At 44.7% G+C, this 19,375-nt stretch overlaps 3 protein-coding genes across 3 annotated transcripts; 2 read left to right on the plus strand and 1 right to left on the minus strand.

Moving 5' to 3' along the window:
* Window positions 4,832-8,202, plus strand: LOC8060168 (trihelix transcription factor GT-1). Its single transcript, XM_002446648.2, has 5 exons — window positions 4,832-5,623; window positions 6,153-6,191; window positions 6,290-6,421; window positions 7,155-7,382; window positions 7,772-8,202. Exons 1-5 carry the CDS (start codon window positions 5,077-5,079, stop codon window positions 7,972-7,974), a joined length of 1,149 nt encoding a protein of 382 aa, XP_002446693.1. The 5' UTR covers window positions 4,832-5,076; the 3' UTR covers window positions 7,975-8,202.
* LOC8073686 (mitotic spindle checkpoint protein MAD2) lies at window positions 8,141-10,049 on the minus strand. The gene is made up of 7 exons (XM_002448037.2): window positions 9,744-10,049; window positions 9,641-9,656; window positions 9,357-9,487; window positions 9,123-9,243; window positions 8,894-8,997; window positions 8,644-8,765; window positions 8,141-8,531 (listed from the first exon to the last, which is right to left on the minus strand). The coding sequence occupies exons 1-7, from the start codon at window positions 9,814-9,816 to the stop codon at window positions 8,475-8,477; spliced, it is 624 nt and encodes a 207-aa protein (XP_002448082.1). The 5' UTR covers window positions 9,817-10,049; the 3' UTR covers window positions 8,141-8,474.
* LOC8060169 (ATP-dependent DNA helicase Q-like 5) lies at window positions 10,762-18,128 on the plus strand. Its single transcript, XM_021462612.1, has 21 exons — window positions 10,762-11,831; window positions 11,911-12,030; window positions 12,116-12,169; window positions 12,475-12,587; window positions 12,803-13,015; window positions 13,137-13,215; window positions 13,316-13,369; window positions 13,752-13,826; window positions 13,919-13,972; window positions 14,073-14,117; window positions 14,192-14,286; window positions 14,399-14,525; window positions 14,971-15,069; window positions 15,351-15,406; window positions 15,483-15,585; window positions 16,362-16,490; window positions 16,682-16,857; window positions 16,975-16,999; window positions 17,081-17,196; window positions 17,283-17,478; window positions 17,580-18,128. The coding sequence occupies exons 1-20, from the start codon at window positions 10,866-10,868 to the stop codon at window positions 17,365-17,367; spliced, it is 2,784 nt and encodes a 927-aa protein (XP_021318287.1). The 5' UTR covers window positions 10,762-10,865; the 3' UTR covers window positions 17,368-17,478; window positions 17,580-18,128.

Genomic DNA, 19,375 nt, shown 5'->3' on the forward strand with positions numbered 1-19,375 from the left:
AGATTGAGCATATTTTTTCTCTAGTTTATCTAGAACGATTCTAGATCTGCTATTCTTGTCCATCTTTTTTAAATTATGACAATAGATAGCGGATAAGACCAACGATTAAGCCAAAACTGATGAACAATGGATACACTAGTAATTATGCCTCCATCCATAATGAAACTAGAAGCGATAGGATAGAAAAACAAAAGGAATCTTCGTAAGCCGACGATGTTTAGAGAAAGAAAAGTGATAAGATTAGGATTATTACTGTAAGTGTCGCCGGAACATTTATAGCCCCCTCTTCAAGTCGACGACGCTCGATGAAGAAGAGGTGTGGAAATTGGAAAGCTAGGGCTACTACCAACGATCTTGATAAATCAGTGACGCCAGTGGAAGGGTGGAAGGGCTAGGTTATTATTGTGATACTATTTGGGATGTTTCATAGCAACCTCGGTAAGGCGGCGGCTCTAGAGGAAGAAGAAGGGGGAGAAAAGTCTAGGGTTACTATTGTGGCACCACTGGCATATTTATAACGAATTTAAGGAAACGGGCGCACCGAAAGATAGTGAAAAGCTACAAAAACATCTATAACGGCCACGATAAGCCGGAGACATTGAAGGATGCGGAGAATTAGGAAGGTTGGGGATATGATTATGATACCGTCAAAAGATTATCAGAAGAAGAGTTATAAAAATATCTATAACATCCGTGATAAGCCGGTAGTGCACGCAGAATTAGAAAAGCTTAACATCGCAAAGACTTGGTTATTGCCACGATACCGCCTTAAAATCTACAGAAAAAAATGATAAATCCTATTTTATTTTTTGTTTTTGTAAGGATAAAGTTGTTATCGGAATGGACACATCAATCCCTCTTCACAATTTGCCGCCCGGTCACACAAACTCGTGTTTTCATCAGAGTCCGGGGGCTACCTGCAAAGTTACCATCCATTTGCCGCCCGTTACTTCCCTCCATCCGCATCTCCCGGTTCACACTTTCATACCACCACACCAGGTCCCGCGCCCTGACGCGTGGGGGCCAAAGCTGACACGAGTCGAGGAGACTGACGCGCGGGCCACCGCTGACGCAACTCTGTCCCCGCGCACGCCACAAACGTCGGATGGGAGTACGTGACAGGCTGACAGCGCAGCCACAGCAACGAGCCCGGGACATAGGGTGCGCGCGTTATATCTGATTTAGTTTCTAATAAAAATTTTCAAGATTTTTAATCACATCAAATGTCTAATATATATATATAACACTAAATATAAATATATATAAAAAATTTATTATATAATTTATTTATAATTTAAGAGATAAATCTTTTAAATTAAGTTAACCTATAACTAAACAATAATTATTAAATAAAAATAAAAATACTACAATAATCTTCATAAAAAAAATCATGGATGGATGGCCGCATGCCCGCATGGATAGAGAGCGGTAGCCATGAGGAGAGGCTGTTGGGCGCTGCTCCTTACACGTGTTCCCCGCCGGCCACACGTGGAGCGGCCGTGACAGGGGACGTGACGCCGAGCGGGCGGCGCCGGATCGCGGTGCGCCCCACGGGGCACCGGCCGCAGGCAGAAAACAGCGCGGTGCACGGGGCGCGTGGTGAAACAGGCTCGTGTCGTGTAGCTGTTTGATGGTCCGGCTCTGGTTATGGGGCTAATGGCGTAAACAAATCTGATCCAACGGGTCTCTCTCTCTCTCTCTCTCTCTCTCTCGAATAATATTATATTATCTCTTTGATTAAACAGATGCTATCTCTTGGTTTCCTCTTGGATCTTAAAGATACAAGAAATCTTGCGGATAGCTAGCTCTAATTACTCTATCTCCACCAGCAGTTTGGAGGCCGAAGACATCAACGCATCAGCGATGACCAAAACTTTCTAAACACGATTAGTAGACGGATGACGACGTTCTGATAGAAAGCGTGTTGTTTCATTCTCCCCTGAGATTCGCGCTGCCTAGTTAGTTGCAGTGTGATGTGGACGCTGTCCTTGGAGAAGGAGGAGGAGGAGGAGGAGTAGACGTCGAGATCTTCGATTTCGGGTTCGGTGGCACCGGTTTGTCCCAAGAAGGGAAAAAGGAGCGGTAACTGCAGGCGCTTAAAGTCGCTTTTCCACCGCTGGGCGCACGGCGGAAGCGCACACGCCCACCAGTCGCCCTCCCAAGAATCCCCTCGCGAGTCAAAGGCGCTTGTCTGTCTGTCCCGCGACCCGCCCGGCGCCCCGCGGATGCCTTCGCGGCGAAGAACGGGTAGGCCAGCCTCTGTAAGCGCTGACGCACGCGCGCGCGCGCTGCGTGTCCGTCTCCGTCCGCGGCACGGCGGGAGCAGAGCAGAGCAGAGCAGGCGCGCGCGCAGCGGCTTGGCCGGCACGGAACGAACGCTTCGGCCGTTCCGTTCCGTGGCCGCTTGGCCGGCACGAAAGGTAGGCTTCGGTCGAAGGAGTACGACGCGCTAGGGTGGTTCAGCGAGTGGGTGCACCGCCGACGCGGAGACGCTGACGCCTGACGCGGTGACGTGGGGTGAGCTGCGGTGACGGGGGGTCCTCCCACGGTGACAGGTCCACGCATACCCAGCTGGATCCAGGCCCCAATTGACGGCCCGTCTCAATTCAGCCCACACTGCTTCTTAGGCTTGTAATTTCGTGCAAGTGTGCATCCGAGGGCGTCCCTCGTGGTTGGGTCAACCAACAGTACGTTTCAGTCTGTGGCTCTGTGTCGTAGAGGGCGAGATGTTCGACCGTGCGTTGTTCATGGCTCAGGTACCGATCGTCATGGCTGCTTCTACTACTCCAATTGCAGTTCCTCTCCGGTGACTTTAGTTTAAATTGTGATTGCTTTTGCCTTCCCTCATTTATATATGCTGCACATGCTAATTCAACAATATATAGCAAGGAGAAAGCATGTCCAGGTTTCAGTTGAAATAAGAATGGTCTTATGCAGAACTTCCGTGTATACGGATTGATAATTTGCTTCGACGGTGGTTCAATGTAGTAATAAGTTGTAGAGATTTTATATGATGGTTTTTTTTTCATTACTACAGCGGATGCATAGCCCACCTAAAGTTGTACTTAGCCTCGGAGATAAATTAAAGTGATACGCAGAGTGAGACTAAACACTGCATCTGGATGAAGATAAACATAATATCTCATGATAGCTTTCAAACAAGCTTCAGTTAATAGATTACACACTAATAAAACAATATAATGGATTACTGGGTGAATATTTAACCTGCCAGTCTAAACCGGGAGTGTCCCTGGTGTAAAGTTAAAAGTTTTAATAGAGAACAAGCTCTATGAATTATCTAGGCGTATCATATATATAGTACAATCAAAAAGCAGAGATCGCATCTTATTGCCATGCCACACGTTTGCTTCAAGTGCTAAGTGTTGCTTCGAAATAAACATGATCATGGGTCATTCAACACGTACTCAAACGTGATACGACCCACTCAGAAAATAGCCCAACTCGAGTAGTTCAAAACGTAGGCTTGGCCCAAGATTTTCGTGCGCTTCAATTGGCTTGGGTCTATAATTTTGACATAAAATCATAAAAAACTATAAACCAGACCAAATCAATAGTCAAGCTAGGCCACCCAGGTCGAGGTAGCTCTGGCCCATGCAAAAATAAATTGGGTTTTATCAACAATTCTGCTTCTAAGATAGTGGTTGTTGTAATGTTGTCTGACCTTACATACAGGTTTGGACAAATGCTCTTTAAGCTGTCTGTTTTAAAGACATTGACATGTCTTGTTTTTGTTACATTACCGTTCATCTTGTTACACACATCTCAAAGTTTATAATTGCTACGTTTTGCACCATAACGATACCCAGTTGTTGACCATGAGCAATTGTATGCATTTGAGCATTGTCTTCAAGATTTCGAGAAATATGGAACGATAGTTACCTATGAACATGGGTGTGAGAGGAGAAGCCATTTTTTTCAAACCGATGGAACATCTCACATCTCCACACACGGTTGTATACTCAATCTATCACTGCATGCTAGTGATGGAGCTTTTCAGCTTCGAGATAACTGTCATTTTGGTGATCGATACATCTTTTTGTTTCTGAATTTATTTCAGAATTAGTGCCTCCAACTTCTGCTTTGTAAATCTAGATGGTGTAGATGCATGTCGTAGTTTTGGCCCATCTGAATCCGAAATAGTAAGTACCGAGAGTGGAGACATACAATACTTTATTTTGTCAATCCATCATCTTAATCTTCTAGATATCAGATCACACATAACAAAGTTTGATATACCTATACGCACACCTTAAACAAGGCAAACTACGTTTTCACCATTTCGTATTTCCTACTGCCGCTCCAAAAGGTGGCTTCGTTCTTGTTTTATAAGCCGTATTTTTTCTGTTCTCTCATAACAAATCAACAAATAACATTTTGAGCCATTCAATATTTTCAGTCATGACTTTTTATATAATCGAACATACGTATATAAAGCTTGGCGTGTGACTCTAACTATCACTCGTACGCTAAGATGGGCATATTCTCAGGAATTCAGGTCTTGTTTAGTTTTCAAAAAATTTTGCAAAATTTTTCAGATTCTCTGTCACATCGAATCTTTAGACACATGCATGGAGTATTAAATATAGACGAAAATAAAAATTAATTGCACAGTTTGGTCGGAATTGACGAGACGAATCTTTTGAGTCTAGTTAGTCTATGATTAGACAATATTTATCAAATACAAACGAAAATGCTACCGTGTTAATTTTCTAAAAATTTTTGAACTAAACAAAGGCCTCAGGAGCTAAGCCGGACCTAAACACTACTCCGTACTTCATCGAAGCAAAGAGGGGCAGACTGGCAGAGGGCCATACGGGTGGGCTGGGTTGCCCTACCCGTTGCTCGTGTCGGGGCCCCGTCGTCCCCGATGCTGCCCGTCGAGCGTCGGCCCCCATCGCCGCTTCCCAGTCCCCCTCACCTCACCAACACAGCACAGCACACCACAGCTCGCCTCCCTCTCACAGGCCACAGCACACTGCCACTCCGAAACCCCAAGCGCCACCAGGCACCAGCCTCCCCGCCCCCCTCCCCCCTCCTCCTCGCGCCGCCGGGGCCATGCTCCTCTCCGGGCCGCCGGCGGCGCCCACCCCGCCGCTGCTGCTCCCGGAGAGCAGCGGCGAGGACGGCGGCCACGATTCCTCCTCCCGCGCGGCAGCAGTGGCGGGATCGGCGCCGAAGAGGCGCGCGGAGACCTGGGTCCGTGAGGAGACCCTCTGCCTCATCGCGCTGCGCCGGGAAATGGACGCCCACTTCAACACCTCCAAGTCCAACAAGCACCTCTGGGAGGCCATCTCCGCCCGGATGCGGGACCAAGGGTTCGACCGCTCCCCGACCATGTGCACCGACAAGTGGCGCAACCTGCTCAAGGAGTTCAAGAAGGCGCGCAGCCACTCTCGGAACAGCGGCGGCGGCTCCGGCTCCGGCGCTGGAGGGAACGGCAACGCCAAGATGGCGTACTACAAGGAGATCGACGACCTGCTCAAGCGCCGCGGGAAGGCGACGGGAAGCGGCAGTGGCGGCTGCGTTGGCAGTGGTGCTGCCGGGAAGAGCCCCACATCCAATTCTAAGATCGAGTCCTACCTGCAGTTCACCACAGATAACGGTTGGCCTCTGTTTTTATAGAGATTGTCATGCTTTGCTAGATGAAACGCTTACTGTGATGTCTTGAATTCCACATAAGAGATTTTGAAAATGCAAAAAGCTTTGGGTTTTGGATAGAAATCAACTATTTTGATAACGATTTTTGGGTGCATGCTATGGGTTTTGGCCTTAGATGTGTGCAAATGATAAGGCTTGTTAAACTGTGCAAGTTTATCGAGCAATTTGAGAAAATATGACCTATGCAGTTGATAAGCCTTGTTAAACTGTCCAAATCAACTATATGCAATATGCAGTTGATTTCGTTTCTGAGTGTGTGGTGACTGTACGTGCTGTGTCCATGTATCTGATAGCTTTTGAAGTTATATGGTGTGTGCTTTCATACTCTCATATGTCTCAGTTACCTGCTCCATTAATATTAGTTCGTTATCATGCTTTTTGTAGCTAAATATTTGGACTCTGTGCTTTATTTGATTTTTGGTTGCAGTATTTTTTGTTAGCTCATAAACTAATATTCTCTGCATTCAATCTAGGCTTTGATGATGCTAACATTCCTTTTGGTCCTGTGGAAGGTACTGAGCTCCTACATGTGTAACAATCACGATCTATTTCTTAATTTAACTCATATAGCGACTATGTGTTATTGACTATACCCTTTCATGTTTTCTAGCAAATGGTAGACCAATACTGAGTATCGATGATCGTTTGGAGGATGACAGGCATCCGCTTCCCTTGACGGCTGCTGATGCAGTTGCAACCAATGGTGTGAACCCATGGAATTGGAGAGACACCTCTACTAATGGTACTAATCTGCACATGCCACAAGTTAAATTAATACAGTGCCTCTGAATGAGTGCCCTCTAACTTGTCACTGGTGATAAATTTGTATAATTTGAATTGTTGTTATCTCACTGTGTGGTGTATGAACCAAATTCAGTGTAGCTCCCTGTTCTGTTAAACCGTATGGAAGCAAAAGGTTTTGAAGCTCCTCTACTTTGACCTAACCTTAGTTCAGATCTTACTATCTTAGTTTTACCTATGATTTTCATTGGTATAGTTCTTGGCAGGTGGCAGGGACCTGTAACTTTCTATGTACTAACTGCTCTCATTCAAACTTCTACTCCCTTCGTTCAAAATTGTAATTTTAGCTTTTCTGGGTACATGTTTTTTGTTACGTATCTAAACATACCCTATATCTAGGTGCATAGCAAAAATTATGTACCTAGAAAAGTCAAAACGACTTATAATTTGGAACAATATGTATCTAGAAAAGCCAAAACGACTTATAATTTGGAACGGAGGGATTACATCTGAGGTGATAAATCAACTACCTAGAGAGATGAGCAACATTTTAATTTGTATTTTAAGATTCTGTAGCCTTCAAAGTGCTTAACATTGGGTAGCTCTTACTTAAATTATAGTAAACTGAATTCCAGCAGCCATTTACAAAACTGGGTAGTTCAGTGCAAGTATTTTAAAAGTATCTTTTGGTTTAATTTATTGTTCCAATTGAAAATCTGCATAAATACATACAGGTGGAGATAACCATGGCAGCTTCGGTGGGAGAGTCATTTTAGTGAAGTGGGGTGATTACACTAAAAGGATTGGAATTGATGGTACTCCTGAAGCAATTAAGGAAGCCATCAAATCAGCATTTGGATTAAGAACAAGGCGTGCTTTCTGGCTTGAAGATGAAGATGAGGTTGTTCGAGCCTTGGACAGGGACATGCCAGTTGGAACATACACACTTAATCTTGATGATGGTACCTATAAACTCTCTTCTTAGCCATGGAATGAAATTCTTTACTTTATGAATAACTAGATCTGTATATGGATGTTGTGACGTTGTTATGCCTTGTTAAGGGAAATGTGAAAATTAGAACATAGACTCTTTATCATGGGCAACTAGTCAATCACTACATAGTAATACTTTGTTTTATTTTTCAAACTCCTTTTCCGCATGGATAATAGAACATAGACTCCTAAAAATTTGTGTGCATGGATGAGATTAGTACATGAGGTTACAAAAGTACAATGTTATTGACAGTACTTTCTCCAACTGTAGTTTGGCCAGACAGAAAATCCATAGGGCTTTATCACTTGAGAGGCTTTTCATTTAACTACTGAAGTTTGTGGTTATCCTTTTTTTCAGGGATAACAATCAAACTCTGTGATGGAAACCGCATGCAGACGCCAGAAGACAAGACATTTTACACTGAAGAGGACTTTCGAGATTTCCTCTTACGGCGTGGTTGGACATTTCTCAGGGAGTATGGAGGCTATAGAAACGTCGATAGCCTTGATGATCTCCGACCAGGTGTGATGTATCAGGGGCTGCGGTCACTTGGTGATTGATTTTGCAACATCTGCCTTGGCAAGGCATCGTGTCAAAGTGCTACTGCTAGTACTACCATTTAGTGTAATTGCCAGGCCATCCTTTATTCTCTGATATATGTAAAATGTAGCTGAATAGTGACATTGGTAACTAGAATATAGATGTGCAGTTGGAGTGTGCAGCAAATGATCCTCCAGAGAACTAGATTGTTCTACGATTACTTGCAGTAAATCTGAAAGTTTCCAGCACATTGTGTCCAGGGAATCTAAACGGGCAAGATAATTGTTACATCGCACAGGCGCTTGTCAGCGACATGTCATATTATAAAAGTAAAAACAGCATCTAAAAAGATCGCAAAAGGTTGCATTTCAATCCCAGAATTACATAGCTTCCAGGGCTCCAGACAGGGGAATACGCAAGAATGGTTTGGTAGGAGTGGGAGTACGCGCTAGACGTGAATGAACGATTCACACTGCCTTCACGCCAAGCTCTAGCGATAGCAGGGTACTTGGTGCAAACCCTACTCCTCGTCCCACTCATCCTTCTTGTACGACACCAGCGTGTCCACCTTATGAATCTGCCACTCCAGCACAGGAACAGTGAATTAGTAGCAATCCAATCGAGAACCATATCGGTGATACTGATACCGAACAGACAAACTCATAAACGGGTCTGCTGCGTGGACATACCTTGGTGTCGAACGAGTGGAGCTTAACCATCTGCGGGTTGTCGATGAGCTTGGCGTCGCTCTCGACCCAGGTGCCCGGAGCGTCGACGTCGGTGTCCGTGTAGGCCAGCACGTCGAACACGCCTGATCAGTCAGGGCACGGGAGCAGGAGACGAGAGAGTCAGCCACCAGACTTGCAGCCCTCCAAAAGGAAGGCGAAATGCAGGAGAGGAAGGTCAATTAGGCGACTGGATGCCGGTTGCTGTCCTTACATGGCTCGTCGAGGCAGGGGAGGTAGGTGATGCAGGAGGTGATCTGGCGCATGATGGCCTGAATCTCCCTCATGATCTCCTTGTCGCTCTTCTCCTTGATAGCCCTGACGAGCATCAGAAGAAGACTCACAATCAAGCCATGACTGACACAATGGGCACCGGCTACTTTGGATCGGTTAGGTTCGTAGGAAGAAAGATGAAGATGGGGGGATAAAATAGTGTGGCGCACCCCTTCTCGACGACCTCGGCGTCAGTGACGATATTGAAGTTCCATCGCTCGAGAACCTCGCTGGTGGCCTTGCTCATTATCACCAGCACAATCCGCTGCAGCTTCCCGGCCTCCAGCCACTCTGCATGCAACATTCAGTTTCAGAGACACAAAACCAAAAAGTGAAAGACCACATTCGCGAGCGATCCAGGAAGGAGAGAGCCATCGATCTCAGGTGAGTGGGAGGAAACCGACTTGAGAGCTGGGAGGTGAGGTTGGCGATGAAGTCCTTCACCCCCTCGTCCTGCGTGAGCAGCATGGTGAGCCCATACTTCTTCACCTTGGTGAAGCTCTCCTCAGGATACACCGCGCGGTTGTAGAGGATGCTGCAAATCCACCAAAAATCCAAAACGGAACCGGATCAATCAATCAGTCAATACAAAACCCCGAACCCTCCTCACTGATCTAATCCCTGATGGATCGGCACCGATGCCGCCGGCGCCGCCGTCGTGTGCCGGACACTGTAGACTGTACCGTACCTATTCGCCGCGTATCCTGCGATGCGAACCGAAGCATTTCATCAAACACCCCGATGGGCGCAAGCAACTAATCAGGAGAGGGGGAGGGGCGGCGCGTGCGTACCGAAGAACTCGCTGACGATGGCGGCGGAGCCTCGCAGCGTGATGATATCCTTGGACGCCGTCCGCGACGCCATTCGGGTAGTATCCTCTCCTCCTCCTTCCTCCCTCTTGCTGCGGCGCCCCGGATCCGCCGGTGAGGATAACTCCTTGGGAATGGGAACGGGGAAGGGAAGGGGAGAAGGCAACGGCTAGTGCGGCGGCGGCGGAGCAGTGCGGTGTGGGTGGTGGGTGTGGGAGAAGAACTCGTGGGGTCTTTTCGGAGCGTTTTCGAACGGATCGACCGGCTCTGGTGGGTGGATCGGATGTGTTCGCACGGTGGTGGACGGGTACGGGGGTTTTTAAAGTGGGCCGGACCGGCGCGCCCAACGGTCGTGTGGGTGTGGGCCACACGCACTGGACTCCGATGTCGCGACTCGGCCGAAGTGTTTTTCTTTTTGGTCCTTTCTTTTTATTAACTGCATTGTCCATTTTTCTTTAATTTATGAGCATGTACTCTCTTCTTGTACCACTAGCCTTCGAGCTTTCACATTACCATACCACTCGTTTATCGATTCATTTTGAGCATATACTCTCTCTTGGTAGTCGCTAGAAATGCATATACTTTCTTTGTTTACGAAAGATTTAACTTTTAGAGTTATCCTAATTTTTTTAAAAAACTTTAACTAAATTTCTAAAGTATCTAAGTATTTATGTAATCTCTTATTCATCAAATGGCCAAGAATAGTTACATAGTTTCACATTTCTCCTCTAAAAGAAGCATACCATTTCCTAAAACTCAAAATAGGAACTACTTGTACTCCATTGAAGGCCATATACAAATGTTCGAAATGTTTTTTCACTCAACGGCGAAGAAAATGAATACGTGCCGGCAAGAAACCGTCCTCGACGGGGCAAGAAAAGCGGGAAATGCGATGGGCTGGGCCGGCCAGGAGAGCCGCTCCATTCGTTCCGGGCAGGCCGCGCAGATCGCGATCCGATTCCCAGCTCCGTTCTACACAGATGCCACCACACTGCCTTGGCGGGAAGCCTCCAATTCTTCCCCCAAATCCCCCGCTACTCCCCGCTCCGGCTCCGTCCACGACTACGGCGACGAGCACCGCCCCCAGCCCCCCCACCCACGCCGATGTACTCCCACCTCCCCGCCGGGGACTCCGACTCCGAGGGGTCCCTGATCTCCGATGTCTCCGCCTCCCCGACCCGCGTCCGCTCGCCCCCGCCCCGGCCGCCGCCCGAACCCCGTCCCAACCCCAAGCACACCGCCGCCGTGAAACCCAAGCCCAAGCCCAGAGCGCCCAAGTCCAAGGCGAAGCCCAAGCCTGCAGCATCCGCCTGCACCGCCGCCGCTTCGCCGCCTCCCCTCCCCTCCGCCGCGCTCTCCGACCCGCACGGTCTCGTCTCGCGCATCGCCGCTGCTCCCGCGCTTGTCGCCGCCACCAGCACCGTCTCTTCCTCCTCCTTCCGCCGTCTCGTCCAGTCGCGCAACCCCTCCTTCGATCCAGCTGTCGCCTTCAGCGCCCCGACCCCCGCGCCCACTCCGGCGCCCACCGAGATAGCAACCGCAGCGGCAGCGCAGTGCCCTGCGCCGGACGCCCCGCCGCAGACGAGGCCCAAGCGGGTGCATCCCAATTCGGTGTCGGAGGTGGCACCCGCGGCGGCGGAGGCGGAGCAACCGAAGCGGCCGAGAGGGGGCGCCGAAGGAAACTTTGTGCGGCTCAACATCAATGGCTACGGTCGGAGGAGGACGTTCAAGAACGCCCAGGCTAGGCGGCCGACGAAATACCGCTCCTGGCGGCGGCAGCGACATGGCGGAGCGAAACCTCAAAGCTGCGGCGACGAGGAAGGGGATCTTGTGGCTGAAGCTCTGATAGAGCGGGAGAAGAAGGGGGCAGTAGGTGACAATGGTGTCCTCGAGGCCGTCGAAGCAGCAAGAGAGGACCCATCTGAGCAGAATCTCGAGAGCTTGCTCAGAGTTGTCTATGGGTACAACTCTTTCCGTGTGGGGCAGCTTGAGGCAATCCAGAAGGTTGTTGCAGGAGAGTCAACTATGCTTGTGCTCCCTACTGGTGCGGGCAAGTCACTATGCTATCAGGTGTGGACGTGTGGTGAGAACTTTGAGATATTGATGTTGTTAAGGTCAGTTCTGAAGTGACAGTAATGCTATGTTCTAGGTGCCTGCTATGATTTTGCCTGGACTAACACTGGTGGTAAGCCCCCTGCTCTCCTTAATGGTGGATCAACTGAGGAAGCTACCTGCATTTTTGCCAGGTGGCCTTCTTGCAAGCAATCAGGTAAATAATATGCATACATATTCTTTTATGGGAATCCTAGCCATCCTTATTCTGATCATTGTTCTACTCTATCAAATTCTTTCAGACAAGCGATGAGTTTCATGAGACATTACAAAGGTTGCGTGGAGGGGAAATAAAGGTACATTGGTTTGACTCCTAGTTTTATGACTATGACTACTAAATCCTCTGCAAATTTTAGTTACAGTAACCTAGCCCTGATGCTCCCCTAACTAGTGAGCAATCCTGGCTATCTATGCTATTTCAACACAACAGCATGTTTTGATGAAAATATTATGGAAGTCAAAATTAAATCTAAGATAGACAGATTTCTCAATATATTGAAAATGAAGCCAATCTGATCTTGTGCTTCATATATCCTTTGTGTTGATGATGTTTATACTGACCTGTTTAGCTATGCTTTAATTCCCTTCCATTTATGATCAGGTGCTTTTTGTTTCCCCTGAAAGATTCTTGAATGAAGAATTTCTGCTAATATTTAGGGATGGGCTACCAATATCTCTAGTTGCTATTGATGAAGCTCACTGCATTTCTGAATGGTGAGTTCATATGTCCTTGTAGTTCAATTGATACACATGCTGTTCTTTGCAGTTAGCACCAAGCTTTTCTCTTTTTTCTGCTTTCCATCTGCTTGTTTTCTTTAACACATCCTATGATCGTTCTTCTTCTTCTCTCTTCTTATTATGTGCTTGGTCTGCTCATTACTTATCGTTAGTTCAGCAAAGTTTATGTCTTGATATTGAACAATGGGCAGGTCTCATAATTTTAGACCTTCGTATCTAAGGCTCCGGGCATCACTACTTCGAAGAAAACTTAATGTTCAATGTATTCTTGCAATGACTGCAACTGCGACAACTCAAACCTTGGAGGAGATAGTGACTGCCTTAGAAATACCATCTGATAACCTCATTAAAACATCTCAAATAAGGGACAATCTGCAGCTGTCTATCAGCACGAGCAATAACAGGTAGGTCATTTTGATGACAACACTGGATTGTTTAATATGGTCTAAGTCTAACTATGTAAGAAGCCATGCAAACCTGTTTTCTGTGAGCACATGTTGATCCAGTCCTTTTTAAAAAACACAGACTGAAGGATCTATTGCTGTTGTTGAAGTCTTCACCTTTTGTTGACATGAAAAGTATAATTGTCTATTGCAAGTTTCAGGTGATCTCCTTTCTGTTTCCTCAAGATGTTCACACATATGTCCATTACCTAAATCTTTCTGATACAACTGCAAAGATATAACAGTTTTTTTTCTTGACAGGGAGAAACTGACTATGTTTCAAAGTACTTATGTGACAACAACATTACTGCTAAGGTTGGTATTCACCTTGATTGAACTAGGAGGATTCCCCGCGCGTTGCCGTGGGTATGAAGGAGGAATATAAATATGTCCTCACTATAGTCTATCGAGTCATCTATATATAGCATGATTATTAGTAGTCAGTTTTTGAAGAGGAAGAGAGAAAGTCACGTGAGAGAATAATGTTAGCAGTATGCGTGCATGGTCATGTGTAAGTAACTGCATCTATTACTGAAACCATTTGTGAGTGGGTACTTGCATGTGGCAACAGGAGAAGTGGATGATGACGTGGCTCAAGGAGGTGCTAGAGAATTAGGCTAGTGGGGTTTATGTTTACAGGAGATATAGATAGATTTATTGCATTTATTGTTTCTTTACACCGGATTCTGTTCTGTAGAGCTACCACAGTGGACTTGCTATGAAGAATAGGAGCCGTGTACAGGAGCTTTTCTGCTCTAACAAAATAAGAGTGGTAATGGCAGTTCTTTGTCAGCACCTATTTTATCAAATGCATTACACAGTTGTTAATGTCTAACCTTGTTGTCTTCCTCCCTGTGACCGAAGGTTGTTGCAACAGTGGCATTTGGAATGGGTCTTGATAAGAGTGACGTTGAAGGGGTATGATTAGCGTAGAAAGTTCAAATGTGACAGCCTATAGCTTTAAGCAAAGTTACACTCCTTATCACTTGGACTGATTCAAGCATTTCCCCTTTTAAAGGTGATTCACTATAGCTTGCCAGAAAGCTTAGAAGAATACATACAGGTATACTTCAGGTGGAATGCTTTTTTCTCCATTCTCTTTTCTCTGCTCTAGACATCTTACTGTGCTCTTTCCAGGAAACTGGGCGTGCTGGGAGGGATGGGCGATTGTCATATTGTCATCTACTTCTTGATTCAACAACATTCTATAAGAGCCGTAGTCTTTCGCACAGGTGAATCTAATCTTCGTGTTCGTTTTTTAAAAAAATTCTTTTTGTAATTTACATGATCAAGCTGCTCTAAGTTTCCAATGGAATGATTTCAACCAACCCTTCTTTTTTACAGTGATGGTGTTGACGAATATGCTATGAGCAAATTTCTTTGCCAGGTATTTTCATGTGACAATTCAGTGGGGCACATTTGCTCCTTGGTTAAAGAGTCGACTTCACGCAAGTTTGATATAAAAGAGGAGGTTCGCATCTGCCTTATGCCCTTATGGCCATATCTGCCATCAGCTGAATGCACCTAGTTTCTTTTTCCATGTGTTCATGCTGCATTTCAGGCAGTTGTGTCACTATATTCTACCATAAGCTTTAGATTTTCAAGCTACAGATTTGTTGTAGTCATGGGCTCATAACTATTTTTTTGGTTGTAAATCACTTTTGCATGGTAATAAGGTGTCAACTTATAGAGCAATCATGGTCACCATGACAGCTGTTTCCTGTGCTACCAAAGACAATTATTTGATCACCCTGTGCACATCTAGGCACTCTGTCCCTCTGATCTTTTAGGCACTTGGAATTCTTATCCCCTAAAAGTGTCTTTCATTTCCAATGCATTGATATCCAATATGAAATTCTGAATAGTCCATCTATTTTTCAGATGTCAATATCAAACTTGATCATTTCATCCTGCAGGTGCTCTTGACTGTCCTAACACAGCTAGAAATCGGTGGTCAGCAATATCTCCGTTTACTTCCTCAGTTCAGTGTAACCTGCACACTGTATTTTCATAAGGTACATCTAATGCTTGTAGAGCAATCCCATTGTCTGGAATTCTGGATGCAGTTGGTTTGTTATAACTGGTACACTATAAACCAAAATCTTGCTTAGTTTGCTCAACTGATCACCATGGTAGTAATTGAAGAATGACCCTTTAGTCTTTACTATTGAAGGGACACCTTCACCCAGGCATTCAATCACCAGAAGTATACCATGTGCTTTGTTATTTTGTTAAGCTATCATACTTGCCTCCTTTTATTTCACATTTCCTGATTCATTCAGTTAAATCGATGCAGACGTCACCACAGTTGCTTGCAGACAAAGATGTACTAGTTAGATCAGTTCTGAATAAGTAACCACTATCTGCTTGCGTCCTTCTTTTTCCTATTGCACTACTGAGATTCTGATTCTCCATTTTTGAATTACAGGTCAGAGACTAAGGGTGGAAATTTTGTCTTCGACATGACAAAGGTAGCTAATGATCTGAGCATCACAGTGAATGAAGTATTTGATCATTTGCAACAGCTAAAGGTTTGCCTGAACCTAATACTTCTTTTTTCTTATTAATACCAATGTTGTCCAGGTGTTCATCAATTCTTTCCATGGCTGGCTGCTTACCATTATTCAATACACAATTGATAATGCAGGATAGGCTAACCTTTAGTTAAATGAATATTTATATCTTCAGAATTGAATTGCTGGAGTTATGTTTGGTGCACTGCACGCATTAGGATGTGATCTTAATTAACTTAGTGAACAGTGTTTCATGTTTAAAATTTCTTGCTTTTTTTCAGCAATTGAGTTGAGTCTGAATGTTCTTTTTTGAAGTAATACATCACATCATCCGTACCAAAAATAGGATTCTGTGGAAAAGAATAGCATTAGACTACAGTTATGCCAATAAAATATTGAATAGCAGTTACCCCAGTAAATTTTACATGACTTTATTTACCACTAGGAACTAATGTGGATAATGCATCTAGTTTTTAAGAAAATACATATATACATGACTCCGTACCTGCTGATCAGTGATATAACCTGGTGGTCCTATATATTCTGTCTTGTCGAGTTGCACCTTCGTGTTCTTTTATTAATTTTTATCCATATCAGTCGCGCGGTTACACTTCAGGTTGTGTCTGTTGCCCTGAGCATAGAGATTGATTATGTAGTAATATGTTTAGCAGTTAAGAATGTTGACTTGCAAGTGTTGTGCCTTTTTTAGCCATTGTATAACTCCTTTTCTGCCTCAGATTTGTAGAGTTGTTGTTATGTTGACTCATTTTAATTTCTATTTTTCCTCCATTCAGTTCTCTGGAGAAATTTCATTTGAATTAAAAGATCCAGCCTGTATTTACGTGATCTTAAAGAAGCCAGATGACTTGAACGCACTATCAGCAAATATCACAAAATGGCTTTCTGAAGTAGAAAATTCAAAGGTGCACTGCGAGTCTCCTTCAAATGCTCCCTCCCCTTTTCCATAAATAATGTTCTATTTGTTTCTTATCCAAACTTTAAATGAAGTTATTCGAGTATCTAGGATTTTTTTATTTTGTTAGCCAATATACTTCTGAAGATATAATTGTGTTCCTAGTTCGTCTTAACCAATCTGTGGTGCTTTGTTGTACAGATCAGTAAACTGGATGCTATGTTTGATCTAGCAAACTTTGCTGTCAAGGGGTGCCAAAGGATTGATGGTTGTTCTGGCTCCCAGCACACTTCGTGCATTCAAAAGAAGATCATACAGTACTTCAGTAAGAACTACTCCACCTCAGACAACAACTGTACTCAGCCACACAAGAGCAGGTTTGTGCGCTTCATCTTCCCAATTCAAGCAGACAACAATGATTCACTTGTACTTTGAACTAATCTAATCTAAAACTTTATGTGACTCGATTCGGCATTTCATTTTGCGTCCTGCAGCCCGTTCTTGCAAGCTGATATAAAGGTATGGGTAATCACTGTGTTGTCTATCATGATTTTTGTCTTCGTCGCAATTTGCCATGACAACACCTTCGCTGCACCACAGGTGTTCCTTCAAAGCAATTCATTTGCGAAATTCACGCCAAGGGCTGTTGCTAGGATTATGCATGGCATATCAAGCCCAGCTTTTCCATCTGCCACCTGGTCCAAGAACCACTTCTGGTCTCTCCTCTCTCCTCTCCCTCTCATATATATCTTTTCCTTCCCACCAATTTATGTATCTCACAGGCTGAAATTTTGGTTGGCAGGGGGCGCTATGTGGAGGTTGATTTCCCCGTGGTCATGGAAGCTGCCAAAGCCGAACTAGTCAAATTTGTGGGAAAAGGAGAGTAACATTGTAGTACTCATCGGCACGGGAATAGGAACAGTTGCCTTCACTAGTTCACTTTGCTGTACCGAGTAGAACGCTTGAAGGCTGCAACCAATGATAGAGAGCTACCACAGGTTCGTGCCTTCTTCCCAGCTAGTCCGCAGTTGGTACACAGGCATTAATTTCTAAATGCTTATGCATCATGCCATGAACAGCTATCGTTGTTTGCTATCAGGCTTGGACCTCCTGAACTGAAGCATCAGCCAGGTCTGGTCTGATTGTCTGAATCCGTGCTGATGCTGCCAAGTGTCAACCAAAACCAAGTGTCCAGTAAGCAATGGTGCACAGCCATCACCCATCGCTGTAAAGCAAAGGTAGCGATTGATGAGGTGGTGTATGCTTGATTGTGAAAATGTTGTTCACCACGGCTGGAGATTAAAAGCTGTGTGCGATCAAGAGTTCCAGATGCTCACCATCGTTTATCCATCACTGCTCTCGGTACTTGGGTTGCTTTACACGGCCACGATCGATGATGCTTGGCCATTTCAGCGGCCAGGCTAATTTTCGTGCCACACGCCCTCGGTCGCAATGCGTTTCGTTATCATCATTGTATGCCTGCCCATAATTTGTCCGGCGTCTGGCTTCACGGATGGGATGAAAATTTATGAGCTGGTGGAACGATCAGATGCACATCCAAATCGTTTTTAATTTGTTTATGTTGCCTGAACACATTAGTGCAGCGTTCTTGGTAGTAGTGAGTAAGAACAGCAGGTTAACACAATAATTCTGACTGACCGTTACCTTCGGAATTCAGTAGAGCCAGCATAGTATTCGGCCCGAATCTTGCGAGTAGCGACTGGACTCTGGATCATATCCAGCCAGAAAGGACCACGGAGGCACGGACCAGCCTTACGGAGTATTAGGGTGACTCTTACACTTGTTGTGTACGTCTACTACTACTACCCAACTCTAAGGAATCAAGAAAATAGGCCCCAGAAGAACACACAACATTTACGTGCAATGGTGTTAGTTAACAGATAGCGCTAATATGATATCGATCTGTAATGTTCAAATGTCTCAGTGCATATTGTCATTGTAATTGTTCAGTTTTGGTGATGCGGGTCCATAACAATTTCATTGTTCCTTTTTTTTTAGTTCAATTTCATTGTTCTTTTTGGTGTTCTTAAGACCAACTTGTTTCTTAGTTCAACTTAGGTGTTATAAACCTAATACTTCTAAAGTTATGTGGGGCCTTTTTCTTCCTGAATATGGAAATATAGCTCCAGGTCTTCCTATCTCATCGTTCATGCTATGGGGGAAAATAGTGGGTGCAAACCACCCTCTCCATGCAATTGTGGAAACCCTTCCAAAAACCATACTTAGAGGTTTCCAAAAATTATAAAACGATGCACATCCATAGTTCATTCATAGATGTATGTTGTCACAAAATTTGGGAAACAAAATCAGTCTAGAAAAATTCATACGGAAATGACAAATTTCATGTGCATTTGCACTTTGCACCTGAAATTTTTAATTTTTTGTGGATTTTTACACAATAATTTTGCCTCCCAAATTTTGCTACAACGTACATCTATGGATGTGCATCATTTTATAATTTTTGGAAACCTCTAAGTATGATTTTTGGAATAGTTTTTACGATTGCGCGAAGAGAATGGTTTGCTCCTAATATTTTCCCATGCTATGATGCTCTTTGTTCCCAAGAATTCAGTTTTAAACACAAAACCTTTTTCAATAGGATACATATATTGTATTTATCAAGGTAAGTGCCATGGTCAGTTCACGGGATTAAAGCAAGCTCTATATCTCCCTATGCTGTTATTCCATCTATTTAACCCCAAGAATTCATGATCTTGTAAAGGTCTGTTGAAATTATTGACTTATGTGAAATGGTAAATTGGTAATATACTCCTCTTTCATTGAGTTCAGGCCAATTGTCACAGGCCTTGTTTATTTCACCCCAAAAACCAAATTTTTTTTCAAGATTTCCCATCACATCAAATCTTGTGATAC

This window comes from Sorghum bicolor, chromosome 6, assembly GCF_000003195.3.
Source record: "Sorghum bicolor cultivar BTx623 chromosome 6, Sorghum_bicolor_NCBIv3, whole genome shotgun sequence".
NCBI classification, from domain to species: Eukaryota; Viridiplantae; Streptophyta; class Magnoliopsida; order Poales; family Poaceae; genus Sorghum; species Sorghum bicolor.

What these genes read in the sequence shown, in the direction of transcription:
- LOC8073686 (XM_002448037.2), bottom strand. Translation starts at nt 9,816, where the DNA reads ATGGCGTCGCGGACGGCGTCCAAGGATATCATCACGCTGCGAGGCTCC. An exon ending in GCCGAGGTCGTCGAGAAGGG is followed by an intron (nt 8,998 to 9,122) that starts GTGCGCCACACT and finishes GATGCTCGTCAG; the next exon opens with GGCTATCAAGGAGAAGAGCG. An exon ending in CCCCTGCCTCGACGAGCCAT is followed by an intron (nt 8,766 to 8,893) that starts GTAAGGACAGCA and finishes CTGACTGATCAG; the next exon opens with GCGTGTTCGACGTGCTGGCC.
- LOC8060168 (XM_002446648.2), top strand. Translation starts at nt 5,077, where the DNA reads ATGCTCCTCTCCGGGCCGCCGGCGGCGCCCACCCCGCCGCTGCTGCTC. An exon ending in GAGAGACACCTCTACTAATG is followed by an intron (nt 6,422 to 7,154) that starts GTACTAATCTGC and finishes AAATACATACAG; the next exon opens with GTGGAGATAACCATGGCAGC. An exon ending in CACACTTAATCTTGATGATG is followed by an intron (nt 7,383 to 7,771) that starts GTACCTATAAAC and finishes CCTTTTTTTCAG; the next exon opens with GGATAACAATCAAACTCTGT.
- LOC8060169 (XM_021462612.1), top strand. Translation starts at nt 10,866, where the DNA reads ATGTACTCCCACCTCCCCGCCGGGGACTCCGACTCCGAGGGGTCCCTG. An exon ending in GTTAGATCAGTTCTGAATAA is followed by an intron (nt 15,407 to 15,482) that starts GTAACCACTATC and finishes TTTGAATTACAG; the next exon opens with GTCAGAGACTAAGGGTGGAA. An exon ending in TCTTGCAAGCTGATATAAAG is followed by an intron (nt 17,000 to 17,080) that starts GTATGGGTAATC and finishes GCTGCACCACAG; the next exon opens with GTGTTCCTTCAAAGCAATTC.